The 18,213-nt window shown below is 47.8% G+C and overlaps 1 protein-coding gene across 1 annotated transcript; it reads right to left on the bottom strand.

The window, feature by feature from the left end:
* Positions 1 to 16: 16 nt before the first annotated feature.
* Positions 17 to 17,221, bottom strand: LOC111971444 (matrix-remodeling-associated protein 5-like). The gene is made up of 10 exons (XM_070446298.1): positions 17,043 to 17,221; positions 12,971 to 13,100; positions 12,524 to 12,762; positions 12,245 to 12,396; positions 11,683 to 12,136; positions 10,097 to 11,590; positions 9,077 to 9,516; positions 5,857 to 6,492; positions 3,030 to 4,065; positions 17 to 2,907 (listed from the first exon to the last, which is right to left on the bottom strand). Exons 1-10 carry the CDS (start codon positions 17,219 to 17,221, stop codon positions 522 to 524), a joined length of 7,146 nt encoding a protein of 2,381 aa, XP_070302399.1. The 3' UTR covers positions 17 to 521.
* Between the last annotated feature and the right edge of the window lie 992 nt (positions 17,222 to 18,213).

Below are 18,213 nucleotides of genomic sequence, written 5' to 3'. Positions count from 1 at the left end.
TGCAGACACAGAGAGCTGCAGACACAGAGAGCTGCAGACACAGAGAGCTGCAGACACAGAGAGCTGCAGACACAGAGAGCTGCAGACTCCTGAGGCTCCACAGAACTATCACTGGAGCAGTTCTGTGACCACTATCAAACATTTTCTCTGCTCAACAGTACACAACTATAAAACAAGATAAATAGGGCAGCTTTAAGATATTAAGGAGGTAAAGGTTGACATAAACATACAGGTTGTGATACAGAGCTGAATGTGTTCTATTGCATGACGTGTGTTTTGAGAGCTGATGTTCTTAAAGCCTGGTATAGTTTGTGTTGACACTTATTTATTGATGATGGATGCTGGTGCTTCTCAGCTGCTGATTTCTTGTACATATTTAACACACTCTGGCTGTAAGATGCATGTGTTTGTTTTTATCTCTATTTACAATCTTTAATCAACACCTCGGTCTTTAGTTGAACACTATTTTCTGCACTCAACTTTGCAGTTTCTTTGGGCAAAAATGATGTGTGTGTGTTCTGTTAGATCACATGTAGATAAGTGGCCTTGGTGTCGGTTCCAATGGCGTTCCGTGCAGTACAGCGGTAGAACCCAGTGTCTCTGCTGGTCGGGTTCTGGATCACCAGGGAACCCTGGGGACTCAGGTACCGGTTGCCATAGAGACGGGCCTGACCTGTGACCCTGAGCTGGGATTGGTCCGGCATCTCCCAGGTGATGGTCGCTCGGGGGGTTGCTATGACGTAGCAGGTKAGCTGMACRGCAACACCAGGACGRGTGTAGGTSAGGGGAGGGGGKCCRTTGRTGATGCGAGGGGGGTAGGCRATGACAATCACTGGAACTGTCAGGATAGACAACGTGTCCTGATTGGTGGATCGGCAGGAGTAGGTCCCCCTGTCGAACACAGACGCCTGCTGCACCGTCAGAGTCCCGTCATCCAGGATTGAGTACTGACCCGTTCCTGCCGTCTGGCCCCGAGACACGATCACCCCGCTGGGCAACGTCCAGGTCAGAGACTGGGTCTGGCTGGAACTATGACTGGGGCTGTCTGTCTGGGGACAGGGTAGCCGTAGATTATCTCCGCTTATGATGCTGACCAGAGAAGCTGATCTGCTGATGACCAAAGGCTTCCTCTCCGGGATGACACTCCTTGCTGCCTCTGACACTGGGCCTCTTGGACGAGGTGTATCCCCTCGGAATGGGACTCCTGGTACTGTCCTCTTATCCCCGCCTACTGGGCGAGGTTTCTCTGTGCTGACTTGGCCTCCTAAGTGAGGTTTCTCAGTAGTGACTGGGCCTCTGGGGTGAGGTGTCTCCTCTGTAACTGCGAATCCTGAGCGAGGTTTCTTTGTGTTAACTGGGCCCACTGGGTGAGGTTTCTCTGTGCTGACTGGGCCTACTGGATGAGATTTCTCTGTGCTGACTAGGCCTACTGGATGAGATTTCTCTGTGCTGACCAGGCCTACTGGATGAGATTTCTCTGTGCTGACTAGGCCTACTGGATGAGATTTCTCTGTGCTGACTGGGCCTACTGGATGAGATTTATCTGTGCTGACTGGGCCTACTGGGTGAGGTTTCTCTGTGCTGACTAGGCCTACTGGATGAGGTTTCTCTGTGCTGACTGGGCCTACTGGGCGAGGTTTCCCTGTGGTCACTGGGCCTCTGGAGCGAGGTGGGTCCTGTGTGTCTAAAACCTCCAGATGTACCATTATCTGAGCCTCGCCCCTCTCACCGCGAGCAACACACACCATCAGGCCAGCATCGCTTGCCCTCACCCCCCTCAGCTCTAGCGTTCCGTTGCGGTGCACAGTGAGTCTGCTGCCGTAGTAAGGCGCAGGGAGAACCCCGTTACCAGGCAGCAACCAGGCCAAGCGGGGTGGAGGGAAGCCCTGGGATGGACAGGGCAAAATAACTGTCTGGCCTCTTACTGCTGAGACCCTCTGGTCCCCTACATTACTGACCCCATTATGACTAACTTCATTATTAATGACACCATTACCAGTACTGACACCATTACCAGTACTGCCCGACTGAACCCTCCCTGCAGACTGACTGATGGTGATCACAGCACTGACTCCACTACTGCTAACAACAGCTGTATGTCTGTCTGTCCCATCGAGTCCACCCCTAGCCCCATTGAGAGTGAAGCTGGGTGGGGTCACACTCACCTCCACCCCCATCACCCTGCTCCTCTCCCCAGCCACGTTGCTGGCTCGGCAGGTGTAGTTTCCTCCGTCAGCCCCTCTAGCCCCCTGGATCACCAAGGAGCCATCTGGCCGCACTACAACTGGACCGGACCCCCCCACAGGGATGACACGATTGATTGGAGAGAACCATGTGACTGTAGGGATGGGCTCTCCTTTGGCCCCACAGTTCAGAGCCAACACACTCCCTTGTTGCACCTTGATGACCTCATATCTCGTTCTGGGGAAGGAAGGGGGTGAGGTAAGGACTTTGATCATCACCCTCATGGAGTCTCCCCCCATCTGGTTCTCAGCGTGGCAGACGTACTCCCCCTCCTCCCCCATCCCTACTGAGGGGAGGAACAGAGTCCCGTTGTCAAACACCACCAGCCGCCTCCTCCGTCCCCCTTTCTCGTCCCCTTGCAACAGTACGCTGTTCACTGAGGTTCCGTCCGGTAGGCTCCATCTCACTGCGGGGTCGGGCTGCCCGGTCGCCAGACAGTCTACCTTTAAAGCTGCTCCATACGATACCACCTTCTGATTGGACGGCTGCTTTGGCTCAATCTTAGCGGGTTTAGCGGGCTTTGTGACCACGGTGACACGGAGGAGGCGGTAGTCATCAGCCATTTTATTTCGTGCGACACATAAATAGTCCCCCCCGTCTTTCTCCGTTACGGACTGGATATACAGCGTTCCATTACTGTGTACCTTCATCCTCTTGTCAAAACTGGAAATACAACACAGAGAGGATAAGGTTTGATACATCAGCACAAGACACAGACAATCAATCAATACAACAGAGACAGACTAGATTAAACAGATCAGAAATCAATATGGACAAGCACACACCTGTAGTGGGCATCCACTAGTTTCTTGCCAGGTACCCTCCAGACCACTCTAGGCTCTGGGTTGCCGGTTACTGAACATTGAAGGAGCAGAGTTTCACCATATACAACTATAGAACTGGATGGAGAGGTGGAGAGGATCTTAGCCTTACTGAGGGGGGAGGAGGGCCGGAGAGGAGGGTTAAGGACGGCTGAGGAGGGGTTCAGGTCAGAGTTACTGTTAATGGAAGAGGAGGATGTAGTTTTATCTGTGGAGACAACACCTCCTCCTTCATCTCCAGTCACCAACACCCTCACCGTCCTCTTATCCCCGCCCACTGCATTAGTTGCCAGGCACTCGTAGCTCCCAGAGTCCTTAGTGGAAAGCTTGCGTATCAGCAAGGTGGCGTTGGGGAGGACAAACAGGTTCCCGTTGAGGAATTGAGAGGGGAGCAGCAGCGTACCATCTGGGGTCCTCCAGCGGATGGAGGGAACGGGGGCACCCCGGGCAGAGCAGTGGGCGTAGACAGGCATGCCAGCGGGCTGGTTTACCCTCTCCTCTCTCGGCTGCTGGATGGCTGGAGGCAGGAAGGAGACATGGAGTCGGACTGACAGACTGCTTGCCCCTGCTGGGTTGGAGGCTACACAGCGATAAAGTCCTCTGTCTGCTGGGGCGACAGCCACAATACGCAGAGTACCATTAGGGAATATAGACACCCGGGGGTGAGGGCCATGGGCAGGGTTGGAGTTAAGGTCGGGGGTCAGGATGGAGCGGTCAGGTAGCACCCAGGACAGCAGAGGGACAGGCACCCCCTGAGCCCGACATTCCCACCTCACCTCTCCCCCCTGGTGCACCGTGGCCTCTCTGTGAGTGGGTAGCTGAATGCGTGGTGGACGGGACCAGACTTCCAGAGTCACCATCACACGGTCAAGACCCACAGAGTTCTGTGCGCTGCAGATATATGTCCCCCGGTCATGGACCTGCACGCTCCGGATGAGAAAGGTTCCGTTGGGTAGGACCTGGAAACGCTCTGCCTTGGTGTCCAGGGATATCACAGCTCCTGGGCCAGACAGAAATACAGTTGAAGTCGGAAGTTTACATACTCTTAGGTTGGAGTCATTAAAACTTGTTTTTCAACCACTTCACAAATTTCTTGTTAACAAACTATAGTTTTGGCAAGTCGGTTAGGACATCTACTTTGTGCATGACACAAGTAATTTTTCCAACAATTGTTTACTGACAGATTATTTAACTTATAATTCATTGTATCACAATTCCAGTGGGTCAGAAGTTAACATACATTAAGTTGACCGTGCCTCTAAACAGCTTGGAAAATTTCAGAAAATGATTTCATGGCTTTAGAAGCTTCTGATAGGTTAATTGACATCATTTGAGTCAATTGGAGGTGTAGCTGTGGATGTATTTCAAAGCCTACCTTCAAACTCAGTGCCTCTTTGCTTGACATCATTGGAAAAACAAAAGAAATCAGCCAAGACCTCAGAAAACAATTTGTAGAACTCCACAAGTCTGGTTCATCCTTGGGAGCAATTTCCAAACGCCTGAAGGTACCACGTTCATCTGTACAAACAATAGTACGCAAGTATAAATACCATGGGACCACGCAGCCGTCATACCGCTCAGGAAGGAGACGCTGTCTCCTAGAGATGAACGTACTTTGGTGCGAAAAGTGCAAATCAATCCCAGAACAACAGCAAAGGAACTTGTGAAGATGTTGAAGGAAACTGGTACAAAAGTATCTATATCCACAGTAAAACGAGTCCTATATCGACATAACCTGAAAGGCCACTCAGCAAGGAAGAAGCCACTGCTCCAAAACCGCCATAAAAAAGCCAGACTACGGTTTGCAACTGCACATGGGGACAAAGATCGTACTTTTTGGAGAACTGTCCTCGGATCTGATGAAACAAAAATAGAACTGTTTGGCCATAACGACCATCATTATGTTTGGAGGAAAAAGGGGGATGCTTGCAAGCCGAAGAATACCATCCCAACCGTGAAGCACGGGGGTGGCAGCATCATGTTGTGGGGGTGCTTTGCTACAGGATGGACTAGTGCACTTCACAAAATAGATGGCATCATGAGGTAGGAAAATTATGTGGATATATTGAAGCAACATCTCAAGACATCAGTCAGGAAGTTAAAGCTTAGTCGCAAATGGGTCTTCCAAATGGACAATGACCCCAAGCATACTTCCAAAGTTGTGGCAAAATGGCTTCAGGACAACAAAGTCAAGGTATTGGAGTGGCCATCACCTCACCCCTGACCTCAACCCTATAGAAATTTGTGGGCAGATCTGAAAAAGCGTGTGCGAGCAAAGAGGCCTACAAACCCGACTCAGTTATACCAGCTCTGTCAGGAGGAATGGGCCAAAAATTACCCAACTTATTGTGGGAAGCTTCTGGAAGGCTACCCAAAACGTTTGAACCAAGTTAAACAATTTAAAGGAATTGCTACCAAATACTAATTGAGTGTACGTAAACTTCTGACCCACTGGGAATGTGATGAAAGAAATAAAAGCTGAAATAAATAATTCTCTCTACTATTATTCTGACATTTCACATTCTTAAAATAAAGTGGTGATCCTAACTGACCTAATACAGGGAATTCTTACTAGGATTAAATGTCAGGAATTGTGAAAAACTGAGTTTAAATGTATTTGGCTAAGGTGTATGTAAACCTCCGACTTCAACTGTACATATTGAGTGGCGTATTGTGTGACAGTAGTGAGTGCATTGAGTAAGGTGTATGTATGACAAAGTACGTATTGTGTGTATGTGAGTGACAGTAGCATGTAGTGTGGTTAGAATTGAGAGTATAGTATGTGGCGTACCTGTGGAGACCTTGATCCAGGTGATTGTCGGAGGAGGCTGTCCAATGGCCTCGCATGGCAGGAGGGCGTCACTCTCAGCTGGGACAGACATGGGGCGCACATGGGGGGGAGTGATAAGGGGCCTGACACGCAGGACAGGGGTCTGAGGGGGGCGTTGGGCAGTCACACTACGGTGTGGAGAGAGGGGAGGGGAACGAGGAGGAGTAGAGCCAGTGTTGACCCCGGCCTGAGGTTCTGTGGTGGGTGGGGAGATCTTGGGAGGGCTGGACGGAGCTCTTGTGGTGGGGACTGCAGAGGAAGGGGTCTCTAAAATGTCTGGGAGAAGAAGTTTGGGGTTGACACGGTGTGGGAGAGAGGGTGCGTGTTTTATTGGGGGTGGAGTTCTGACTGGGTCAGGCCTAGTGATAAGGTGTTGTGGGTAGTTGGGGTAAGGTGGGGGGCGGTAGCGACTGCCATGTGAGTCTGGGATGGCGTTTAGCCCAGGATTCCTCCAGACTGTTGTAGTAGTAGGAGTGGTAGTAGTAGTTGTAGGAATAGTGGTAGTAGTTGTAGGAATAGTGGTAGTAGTTGTAGGAATAGTGGTAGTAGTTGTGGGAATAGTGGTAGTGAGTTGTTCAGGAATATGGCTATAAGCTCCTGTAGGAATAGTGCGCTCACGTCCCACGCTTGGGGAACTTAGATGGTTCGTTACTCCTTGATAAAGGCAATAACGTGGTAATAGTTGTAGGAATAGTGGTAGTAGTTGTGGGGGATAAGTGGTAGTGGATAGTAGTTGTAGGAATAAGTGGTAGTTGTTGTAGGAATAGTGGTAGTAGGAATATGTAGTTGTGGAATAGTGGTAGTTGTTGTAGGAATAGTGGTAGTAGGAAATAGTAGTTGTAGAATAGTGGTAGTTGTGGAATAGTGGTAGTAGGAATATAGTTGTGGAATAGTGGTAGTTGTTGTAGAGAGTGGTAGTAGGAATAGTAGTTGTAGGAATAGTGGTAGTAGAATAGTAGTTGTAGGAATAGTGTAGTTTGTAGGAATAGTGGTAGTAGGAATAGTAGTTGTAGAATAGTGTAGTTGTAGAATGGTGGTGTAGGAATAGTAGTTGTAGGAATAGTGGTAGTTGTTGTAGGAATGTGGTAGTAGGATAGTAGTTGTAGGAATAGTGGTAGTAGGAATAGAGTAGTTGTAGAATAGTGTAGGTAGTTGTAGGAATAGTAGGGTAGTAGTGAATAGTAGTTGTAGGAATAGTGGTAGTTGTTGTAGGAATAGTGGTAGTAGTAATAGTAGTTGTAGGAATAGTGGTAGTAGGAATAGTAGTTGTAGGAATAAGTGGTAGTTAGAATAGTAGTTTAGGAATAGTGGTAGTAGGAATAGTGTTGTAGGAATAGTTTTAGTGTTAGTTCTTCTAATGGAGGTGATGACTGTAGAGGGGTGATGGCTGAAACCGTGGTAGCTTGCTGTATCAGTTGTGTTTGGGGACAGTAGTTGTTTGTAGATGAAAGAGAGCTTTTTATTTCTGACTCTGGCTGTCTCTCCTCTGGTTTATCAGGTGCTAGACTAGACTGGTTCCATCTCACTGTGTTCTTCATCAGTGGCTGGTGGTTCTATCTCTCTGTGTTTTCATCAGTGGCTGGTGGTTCTATCTCTCTGTGTTCTTCATCAGTGGCTGGTGGTTCTACCTCTCTGTGTTCTTCATCAGTTGCTGGTGGTTCTCTCTTCTCTGTGTTCTTCATCAGTGGCTGGTGGTTCTATCTCTCTGTGTTTTTTCATCAGTGGCTGGTGGTTCTATCTCTCTGTGTTTTCTTCATCAGTTGCTGGTGGTTCTATCTCTCTGTGTTCTTCATCAGTGGCTGGTGGTTCTACTCTCTGTGTTTTTCATCAGTTGCTGGTGGTTCTATCTCTCTGTTGTTTTCATCAGTTGCTGTGGTGGTTTCTATCTCTCTGTGTTCTTCATCAGTTTTGCTTGGGTTCTATCTCTCTGTGTTCTTCATCAGTTGCTGGTGGTTCTATCTCTGTGTTCTTCATCAGTTGTCTGGTGTTCTACCTCTCTGTGTTTTCATTCAGTTGCTGGTGGTTCTACCTCTCTGTGTTCTTCATCAGTTGCTGGTGGTTCTATCTTCTCTGTGTTCTCTCATCAGTTCTTGTGGTTCTATCCTCTCTGGTGTTTCTTCCATCTAGCTTGTGGCTGGTTCTCACCTCTCTGTGTTCGTTTCATACAGTTGCTGGTGGTTCTATCTCTCTGTGTTCTTCATCAGTTGCTGGTGGTTCTACCTCTCTGTGTTCTTCATCAGTTGCTGGTGGTTCTATCTCACTGGGTTCTTCATCAGTTGCTGTTGGTTCTATTTCACTGGGTTCTTCATCAGTGGCTGGTGGTTCTTCCTCATTGGGTTCTACATCAGCAGCTGGGTAGAGGGGTTCTATCTCACTGGGTTCTATCTCACTGGGTTCTTTCTCAGTGCCAGTAGGTGTTGTTCTGCCTGGTGTGGTTCCAGACCGAGGGGGAGTTGTTTTGATATCCTCTGGGTTGTGTTGGTTGAAGACAGATGGAACCTGCTCTTTTGGAGTGGTCCAGACCTGACCCTCTGTTTCAGCATAACTCTGTTTGTCTGCATCGCTGTGTGTAACTGTGGGTGTATGTTTGTCTGTGTGTGTACTAGTTGTTGTGGGTGTATGTTTGTCTGTGTGTGTACTAGTTGTTGTGGGTGTATGTTTGTCTGTGTGTGTACTAGTTGTTGTGACTGTGGGTGTATGTTTGCCAGTGTGTGTGCGAGTGTGTGTGCAAATCTGTGTGTGTATGCTAGACGTTTGGGACCTGTCAGGGAGCCGAGAAGCAGTGTTTGCTGAGTGAGTCACCCTGTCTGTGTGTGTCTGGGGGGGAGAGGCAGGAAAGAAAGCAGGGGGGGAGACGGATGTGCTTGATGGAGCAGTGATCCTAGTAGAGGATGGAGCAGTAGTTATAGTAGTGGTTATAGTCGTGGTTGTAGCAGCTGCTGGCAGTTCCCTGGGGTCTGCAAATGCTGCTCTGGGGTTATTCTGGCGAGGGGAGGTTGGACCTGGGGTATTCTGGCGAGAGGAGGTTGGACCTTGGGTATTCTGGCGAGAGGAGGTTGGACCTGGGGTATTCTGGCGAGTGGAGGTTGGACCTGAGGTATTCTGGCGAGGGGAGGTTGGACCTGGGTTTATTCGGCGAGGGGAGGTTGGACCTGAGGTATTCTGGCGAGTGAGGTTGGACCTGGGTTATTCGTGGCGAGGGGAGGTTGGAACTGGGGTATGTCCTGGCGAGTGGAGGTTGGACCTGGGGTATTCTGGCGAGGGAGGTTGGACTGGGTATTCTGGCGAGGGGAGGTTGGCCTGGTTATTCTGGCGAGGGGAGGTTGGACCTGGGGTATTCTGGCGAGTGGAGGTTGGACCTGGGTTATTCTGGCGAGGGGAGGTTGGACCTGGGGTATTCTGGCGAGTGGAGGTTGGACTGGGTTATTCTGGCGAGGGGAGGTTGGACCTGGGTTATTCTGGCGAGGGGAGGTTGGACCTGGGGTATTCTGGCGAGTGGAGGTTGGACCTGGGTATTCTGGCGAGGGAGGTTGGACTGGTGCATTCTGGGGCGGTGGTCGTCCTCTGGGTCTGTTGATGCGTCTCTTCTGGCCAGGCCTTCTCCTGGAATTCCAGGGGATTCTGGATTGCGATGGGACAGAGTTGGAGAATGTTACCTGTCCAGAGTTTGTTGGTCCATACCTCCCCCTCTCACCTGTGGTCCTTACAGGACTAAGGATCACCTCTGTGCTAATGTCATTGATGCTGGGAGGTTGGCTTTGTGCTTTTAGGAGAACTCTCTGTCTCTGTTCCTGTCCCTGTATTTGTGTCTGTGTTTGACTGAGGGGTCTGGGGGAAGTTATTGGTCTGATCTGCAATGTTTGTTGTCTCTGGGGCCACTCTATCCTTTGTTGCACAGTCTGGGATCAGTGATGTGTGGACAGTGTCAACCCTCTTTCCTGTAGACTGGGACATCTATGGAAAAACCCTCTGTGGTATCAGCTTCTGACTCCAATACAGTACGTTGAGGGGATTTTCCTCCCACTGTAACATCTGGTGTGCTCTTTGGTAGTGTTGGTGTTTGGTAGTGTGGTTTGGTAGTGTGGTGTTTGGTAGTGTGGTGTTTTGGTAGTGTGGTGTTTGGTTGTGTGGTCTTTGGTTGTGTGGCTGCCTGGCTTTATTCTGGTTGTTTGCATTCTGGTTGTCTTTGCTTCAGTTTGGGGTTGAGGTGGTTGTCTTTGCTTCAGTTGGGGTTGAGGTGGTTGTCTTTGCTTCAGTTGGGGTTGATGTGGTTGTCTTTGCTTCACTTGGGGTTGATGTGGTTGTCTTTGCTTCAGTTGGGGTTGATGTGGTTGTCTTTGCTTCACTTGGGGTTAGGGTGGTTGTCTTTGCTTCAGTTGGGGTTGAGGTGGTTGTCTTTGCTCTAGTTGGGGGGGCTGAGGTGGTAGTACGTGCTCTAGTTGGGGGTGATACATACAGGGAGTCTGTGATTTTAGGGGCAGTCCTTTCACGTATCTTAGCCAGCAGCTCGGCCCATTTCTGAGGGTCTATCTTGTGTTTGGCCAGGTTAAACCTCCGACGGCCCTCCAGCCTGTTCCTCTTCTGCTCCACAGGGAAGCCTCTCCTCAGGGGCCTCCTTCCCCTCTGAGGGGGTCCGCCTCCCTCCACCCTCACCATGTGGGATCTGATGGGGGGGCGCCGTGTCAGGGTAGGTTTAGGTCTAAGACCTCTCCTCCTGGTGTTACCTGCCCTAGTGGGCAGTATGTTCTCCTCCTCCCCCTTGTCATTTCCCGACACCCCCTCTTCAACCTCCTTGACCCCTAGAGGGGCTGGTACCCTGTTGGACAACCCCACCACAGACTGTGGCCTCATGGGATATCTCATGCTTGATGAGGTGTCGGAAGGACGTGGGGTTAGAATCAGTCTGGTGGAGTGAGAGTCAGCACCGTGCTGGTTCACCGCTACACAACGGTATAGTCCTGCGTCTCTCTGCCCAGGGAAGGGGAGAGACAGGGTACCATTGGCTAAGACAGTGACCCCTGCCTCCCCCCTTCTTCTCCCCTTGTTCCTACTCCCTACCACTCCCCCGTTAGGAAGAACCCAGTTCACCTCAACCCTCGGTGAACCAGAGGCCTCACACGGTAGACTGACAGGGTCTCCAACCAATCCAGTCACAGCAGGGCCTAGCTCCTCCCCTGGGGGAGGGTTGGATGATTCTACTACCACCAGACGGAGGGGGAGAACATCGACATTTCCCCCTGCCCGGGCCACGCAGTAGTACAGTCCAGCATCAGAGTGATCCACTCTCTGCAGGATCAGCCCTTGGCCAGACACCCGGACCCTACCATCTGAGCTGTGGTAGGGGAAGGGGACTGTTGAACCATCTGGAAACACCCATTGGAGCCTGGGGTCTCCAGAGCTTAGGTCCTCAGTAGAGCTAAGGACAGGACAGGGCAGGTGGATCTGGCTGTCTGTGGCTGCTGTAAAAGCTGTGTGGGTGTTGTTGGTCTGGATGAGGACCCAGGGGTGTGGGGATGGGGGGTCTGGGGGGGCAGACACCAGGGTGGACAGGGTCAGTTTAACCCTGTGGGTGCTGGACTGAGCTCTGTTGAACTGGAGACTAACATGGGGCTGTAGTAACCAGGCAGGCTGGGCTTGGACACTGGCCCTGACCCCTGTATGGTAGTAGCCCTCTCTCTCTGCTCTCTGTCTGTACCTGAAGGACATGAAATGAATGTGTTGGGGTTAAAACAAAATGGTAGGATAATAACAGAGGAATGTGTTGTGTGTGTTTCTGTAATTTCATACCTGTAGGCAAGTGTTGGGGCTTTACTCAACATGATTTCTCTCTGAAGCCTGGCAGGTGTCTCACTGTAGTAGGCCATCAGCCTCCACAGCCTCTCATAGCTGTGCCCATCCACCCCACAGACCAGGGAAAGGGAAAGAGAGAGGGAGAGGGGGGTGAAAGAGGAGGAAAGTTGTGGTGGGGTAATGTCAGGAGTCTGTGAGGAGTGTGTGATGTTACACTTCAGATCAACGGCATTCCCCTGTTGGTCGGACATCCCCAAGGAGGCGTGACCTAAAGCCTCTCTAAAAGTTTCTATTGACTGAATTTCGCCATCCTCCTGAGATGAGGCTCTGGGATTGGTGGCAATTACAGGCGAGGTGCATGATAAGTCTTTCTGCTGCAAAAGACCACGTCCCTTCAGGTGATTGGGTGAGGCACAGACCAGGCACTGTGACCCCGGACATTTCAACAACCCTGAGAGAGAAGAGAAGAATCAGTATTTCTTCACCCAAATAAGCATCCCAGTTCCAGTGATTTTGGGACTAGTGTAAGGACTAGGGGTTAGTGTAGTGTGATAGGCACCTGGGTGAGAGATGCTCCAGGCCTGCAGCCAAGCCATGCTGCAGTCGCAGGTCCAGGGGTTGGCCTGTAGAGCTAGGGACTCCAGAAGAGGGGCGGTCCTCAGTATGTCTCTGGGCAGGTTAGTCAGACTGTTGTTGGACACGTCCAGATGCCTGGGGAGAGGAGGGGGATAGTCCAGTCACAAATGACACCCTATTCCCTAAGTAGTGCACTACTCTTTAGGTGTGACCTATAACTAAGAGTGAATCAATTAATAAATTAAGACTGTAGAAAACCCACCTGAGGGTGGAGTAGCAGAATGTCTGCAGTAGGGACAGAGTGCAGAAGGCCTGGGGATGCAGCTGGTGGAGCCGGTTCCCCTGCAGYCGGATCAGTCTGAGGTTGGGGAGGCGGAGCAGGGCCTGGGGGTGGAGAGACTGCAGCCAGTTGTGATCCAGGTGGAGGCGCTGTAGAGAGGACAGGCCTGAGAAGCTCTTTGCTGAGATCTCCCTCAGCTTGTTATAGCTCAGTTTCAGGACCTGGGGGGGGGGGGGGGAATGGATCATTGAATGAATGATAATTGAAAATACATGGTATAAACTCCTCCAGCTATAAACAACAATACATACACATCAATGTGAGTCAAATGAACACAACAGCACAATACAATAACAGTGTCTAAGCTCAATAGAACAATTTACATTTGCTTCCAATTATTAGCTAATTTGACCCCTCTCCTCTCAGTACCTGAAGGGAGGACAGATCTTGGAAAGCTCCGTCAGGAATCTCACGGATGTCATTCCCATGAAGCATCAGCAGCGCCAGCCTCTTTAGACCGGCCAATGAGCTGTCTGGGATCCTGCTGATACTGTTGAACCTTTTAGAGACCAGAGAGAAACAGCATCAACCAATGGAATGCCTTTAAAATGTGTGTGTGAGAGTGAGAGTGAAAGTGAAAGTGAAAGTGAGAGCGAGAGAGAAAGAGCTAGAGAGAGAGAGAGAGAGAGAGAAGTACAAACCCTCCAACCCAAAAAGGCCTGTAGTGTTGATGGTATCCTCAATGAAATTATAAAATATACAGACAACAAATTACAATTGGCTATACTTAAACTCTTTAACATCATCCTTAGCTCTGGCTTCTTCTCCAATATTTGGAACCAAGTGCTGATCACCCCAATCCACAAAAGTGGAGACAAATTTGACCCCAATAATTACCGTGGGATATGCGTCAACAGCAACCTTGGGAAAATCCTCTGCATTATCATTAACAGCAGACTCGTACATTTCCAATGTACTGAGCAAATGTCAAATTGGCTTTTTACCAAATTACCGTACGACACACCACGTGTTCACCCTGCACACCCCAATTGACAAAGAAACAAACCAAAACAAAGCCAATGTCGTCTCATGCTTTGTTGATTTCAAAAATGCCTTTGTCGTTTTAGCATGAGGGTCTGCTATACAAATTGATGGAAAGTGGTGTTGGGGGAAAAACATTATAAAATCCATGTACACAAACAACAAGTGTGCGGTTAAAATTGGCAAAGGACACACATTTCTTTCCACAGGGCCGTGGGGTGAGACAGGGATGCAGCTTAAGCACAACCCTCTTTAACATATACAGCTCTGGTAAAAATTAAGAGACCACAGCAAAATTATCAGTTTCTCTGGTTTTACTATTTATAGGTATGTGTTTGGGTAAAATGAACATTTTTGTTTTATTCTATAAATTCCTGACAACATTTCTCCCAAATTCCAATTAAAAATATTGTCATTGAGAGCATTTATTTGCAGAAAATGACAACTGGACAAAGCAGTGTCGTCAGACCTCGAATAATGCAATGAAAATAAGTTCATATTCGGTGGAATAACCCTGATTTTCAATCACAGCTTTCATGCGTCTTGGCATGCTTCGGCGATGTAATTTCCCCCTGGCTACCCCAACCCCGGCCAACCGCTCCGCACCCCCCACAGCTACTTGCCCAAGCCTCCCCAGCTTCTCCTTCACCCAAATCCAGATAGCAGATGTTCTGAAAGACCTGCAAAACCTGGACCCGTACAAATCAGCTGGGCTAGACAATCTGGACCCTCTCTTTCTAAAATTATCCGCCGCCATTGTTGCAACCCCTATTACCAGTCTGTTTGACCTCTCTTTCGTATCGTCCGAGATTCCTAAAGATTGGAAATCTGCCGCGGTCATCCCCCTCTTCAAAGGGAGTGACACTCTAGATATAGGTCTGTAACCTCCAGACCTGAACCCCATAGAAAACCTCTGGAATGTGATCAAGAGGAAGATGGATGGTCACAAGCCATCAAACAAAGCCGAGCTGCTTGAATTTTTGCGCCAGGAGTGGCATAAAGTCACCCAACATCAATGTGAAAGACTGGTGGAGAGCATGCCAAGACGCATGAAAGCTGTGATTGAAAATCAGGGTTAATCCACCAAATATTGATTTCTGAACTCTTCCTAAGTTAAAACATTAGTATTGTGTTGTTTGAAAATGAATATGAACTTATTTTCTTTGCATAATTCAAGGTCTGACAACACTGCATCTTTTTTAGTTATTTTAACCAGTTGTCATTTTCTGCAAATAAATGCTCTCAATGACAATATTTTTTATTGGAATTTGGGAGAAATGTTGTCAGGAGTTTATAGAATAAAACAAAAATGTTTATTTTACCCAAACACAAACCTATAAATAGTAAAACCAGAGAAACTGATAATTTTGCAGTGGTCTCCTAATTTTTTCCAGAGCTGTATATCAACAAATTGGCGAGGGCACTAGAACAGTCTGCAGCACCTGGCCTCACCCTAATAGAATCTGAAGTCAAATGTCACTGTTTGCTGATGATCTGGTGCTTCTGCCCAACCAAGGATGGCCTACAGCAGCACCTAGATATTCTGCACAGATTCTGTCAGACCTGGGCCCTGACAGTAAATCTCAGTAAGACAAAAATAATGGTGTTCCAAAAAAGGTCCAGTTGCCAGGGCCACAAATACAAATTCCATCTAGACACGTTGCCCTAGAGCACACAAAAAAACTATACAGACCTCGGCCTAAACAGGTAACTTCCACAAAGCTGTGAAAGAGCTGAGAGACAAGGCAAGAAGGGCCTTTTATGCTATCAAAAGGAACATAAAATTCGACATACCAATTAGGATCTGGATAAAAAATACTTGAATCAGTTATAGAACCCGAGGCGGTTGTGGTTGTGAGGTCTGGGGTCCGCTCACCAACCAAGAATTCACAAAATGGGACAAACACCAAATTGAGACTCTGCAAGCAGAATTCTGCAAAAACATCCTCTGTGTACAACGTAAAACAATAAATAATGAATGCAGAGCAGAATTAGGCTGATACCCGCTAATTATCAAAATCCAGAAAAGAGATGTTAAATTCTACAACCACCTAAAAGGAAGTGATTCCCAAACTTTCCATAACAAAGCCATCACCTACAGAGAGATGAACCTGGAGAAGAGTCCCCTAAGCAAGCTGGTCCTGGGGCTCTGTTCACAAACACAAACAGACCCCACACAGCACCAGGACAGCAACACAATTAGACCCAACCAAATCATGAGAAAACAAAAAGATAATTACTTGACACATTGGAAAGAATTAACCAAAAAACTGAGCAAACTAGAATGCTATTTGTCCCTAAAGAGAGAGTACACAGTGGCAGAATACCTGACCACTGTGACTGACCCAAACTTAAGGAAAATGTTTGACTATGTACCCGACTAAGTGAGCATAGCCTTGCTCGGGGCTCCCGAGTGGTGCAGCAGTCTAAGGCACTGCATCTCAGTGCTTGAGGCGTCACTACCGACACCCTGGTTCAAATCCAGGCTGTATCACAACCGGCCGTGATTGGGAATCCCATAGGGTGGCACACAATTGGCAAAACGTCATCTGGGTTTGGCCGGTGTAGGCCGTCATTATAAATAAGAATCTGTTCTTAACTGACTTGCCTAGTTAAATAAAGGTTCAATTTTTTTTAATTGAGAAAGTGAGCCGTAGGCAGACCTGGCTCTCAAGAGAAGACAGGCTATGTGCACACTGCCCACACAATGAGGTGGAAACTGAGCTGCACTTCCTAACCTCCTGCCAAATGTATGGCCATATTAGAGACACATATTTCACTCAGATTACACAGATCCACAAAGAATTAGAAAACAAACCCAATTTTGATAAACTCCCTTATCTAATGGGTGAAATACCACAGTGTGCCATCACAGAAGCAAGATTTGTGACCTGTTTCCACAAGAAAGGGGCAACCAGTGAAGAACAAACACCATTGTAAATACAACCCATATTTATGTTTATTTATTTTCCTTTTTGTATTTTAAATATTTGCACATCATTACAACACTGTATATAGACATAATATGACATTTGAAATGTCTTTATTCTTTTGGAACTTCTGTGAGTGCAATGTTTACTGTTAATTGTTACTATTTATTTCACTTTTTTTTATTATCTACCTCACTTGCTTTGGCAATGTTAATATATGTTTCCATGCTAATAAAGCCCTTGAATTGCATGAGAGAGAGGGAGAGAGAGAGAGAGACATGAGAGAGAGAGAGAGAGAGAGAGAGAGAGGAGAGAGAGAGCGAGAGAGAGAGAGAGAGAGAGAGAGAGAGAGAGAGAGGAGGAGGAGAGAGAGAGAGCGAGAGAGAGAGAGAGAAAGAGAGAGAGAGAGGGAGGGAGAGAGAGAGAGAGAAAAAGAGAGAGATTGTGTTTGTGTGTGTGTAGAGAGAGAGAGAAAGAGAGAGAGAGAGAGAGGGAGGGAGTTTGTGTATGTATTTATGCACAGTCCTTACCCCAGGTTGATGTGTAGTGTGTGTTGCGGTAGGGGCTGTGGTATGTTGACCAGAGATCTGAAGGTGCAGTGTAGTTCAGTGGGCTGGTAGCAAGAGCAGGGCAGAGGGCAGGCACCACCAGGGGACACCAGGGTCAGCAACACCACAGCCAGGGACACACCACACACACTGGGAACCATCTTATATAGGAGGGCCGCTCACTGACGAAATAGAAATATATATGTCAATGTGACACACACACACACACAGTCTCTGGAGTAACAACTATAATGCAGGGTAACTTTATTTGGATAGTCCATCTGTAGATGCTCTACAGACTATCAGTAGCATTTCAGCATCTACTAACCTTAACTCTTATCATAACCCTAAACTTAACCCTTACCCTAAACCATATTTTAACCTTAGCATTTACTTATCAACAGATAGTTTGTTAATAGCAGTGGTTTAAAAAGTGCTCAATTGTCATACTTGAGTAAAAGTAAAGAGACCTTAATAGAACATGACTCAAGTGAAGTGTGAATGTCACCCAGTAAACTTGAGTAAAAGTCTAAAAGTATTTGGTTTTAAATATACTTTAGTATCAAAAGTAAATGGAATAGCTAAAATGTATGTAAGTATCAAAAGTAAAAGTATAAACCATTTCAAATTCCTTATATTAAGAAAACTAGCCCTCATCATTTTCTTGTTTATTTATTGACGGATAGCCGGGGCACACTCCAACACTCAGACATCATTTACAAACGAAGCATTTGTGTTTAGTGAGTCCGCCAGATCAGAGGCAGTAGGGATGACCAGGGACGTTCCCTTGATAAGTGTGTGAATAGGACCATTTTTGTGTCAAAATGTAACGAGTATTTTAGAGTGTCAGGGAAATTGTATGGAGTAAAAAATACATTATTTTCTTTAGGAATGTAGTGAAGAAAAATTATTTTTACTTAAGTACTTTACACCACTGGTTGATAGTATGACCATCTGTAGAGTATCTAAATCCGGACAATCCTAATTAAGTGTGTCCTAATGCAGCTACAGTTTCTGCATTCCTAAACACTCTGGGTCAATAATTATGTTCAATTGGCCAGTGTTCTACTGAGGGCATGATGGCACTGACACACAGCACTGACAAACACTCTAAAGGCATGTGCTGACGTTCCCGTGCAAATTACAGTCTGAG

This window comes from Salvelinus sp. IW2-2015, linkage group LG2, assembly GCF_002910315.2.
Source record: "Salvelinus sp. IW2-2015 linkage group LG2, ASM291031v2, whole genome shotgun sequence".
In the NCBI taxonomy this organism is placed as follows: domain Eukaryota; kingdom Metazoa; phylum Chordata; class Actinopteri; order Salmoniformes; family Salmonidae; genus Salvelinus; species Salvelinus sp. IW2-2015.
Note: the sequence above shows the minus strand (reverse complement) of the source record. Positions and strands in the feature narration are given on the sequence as shown.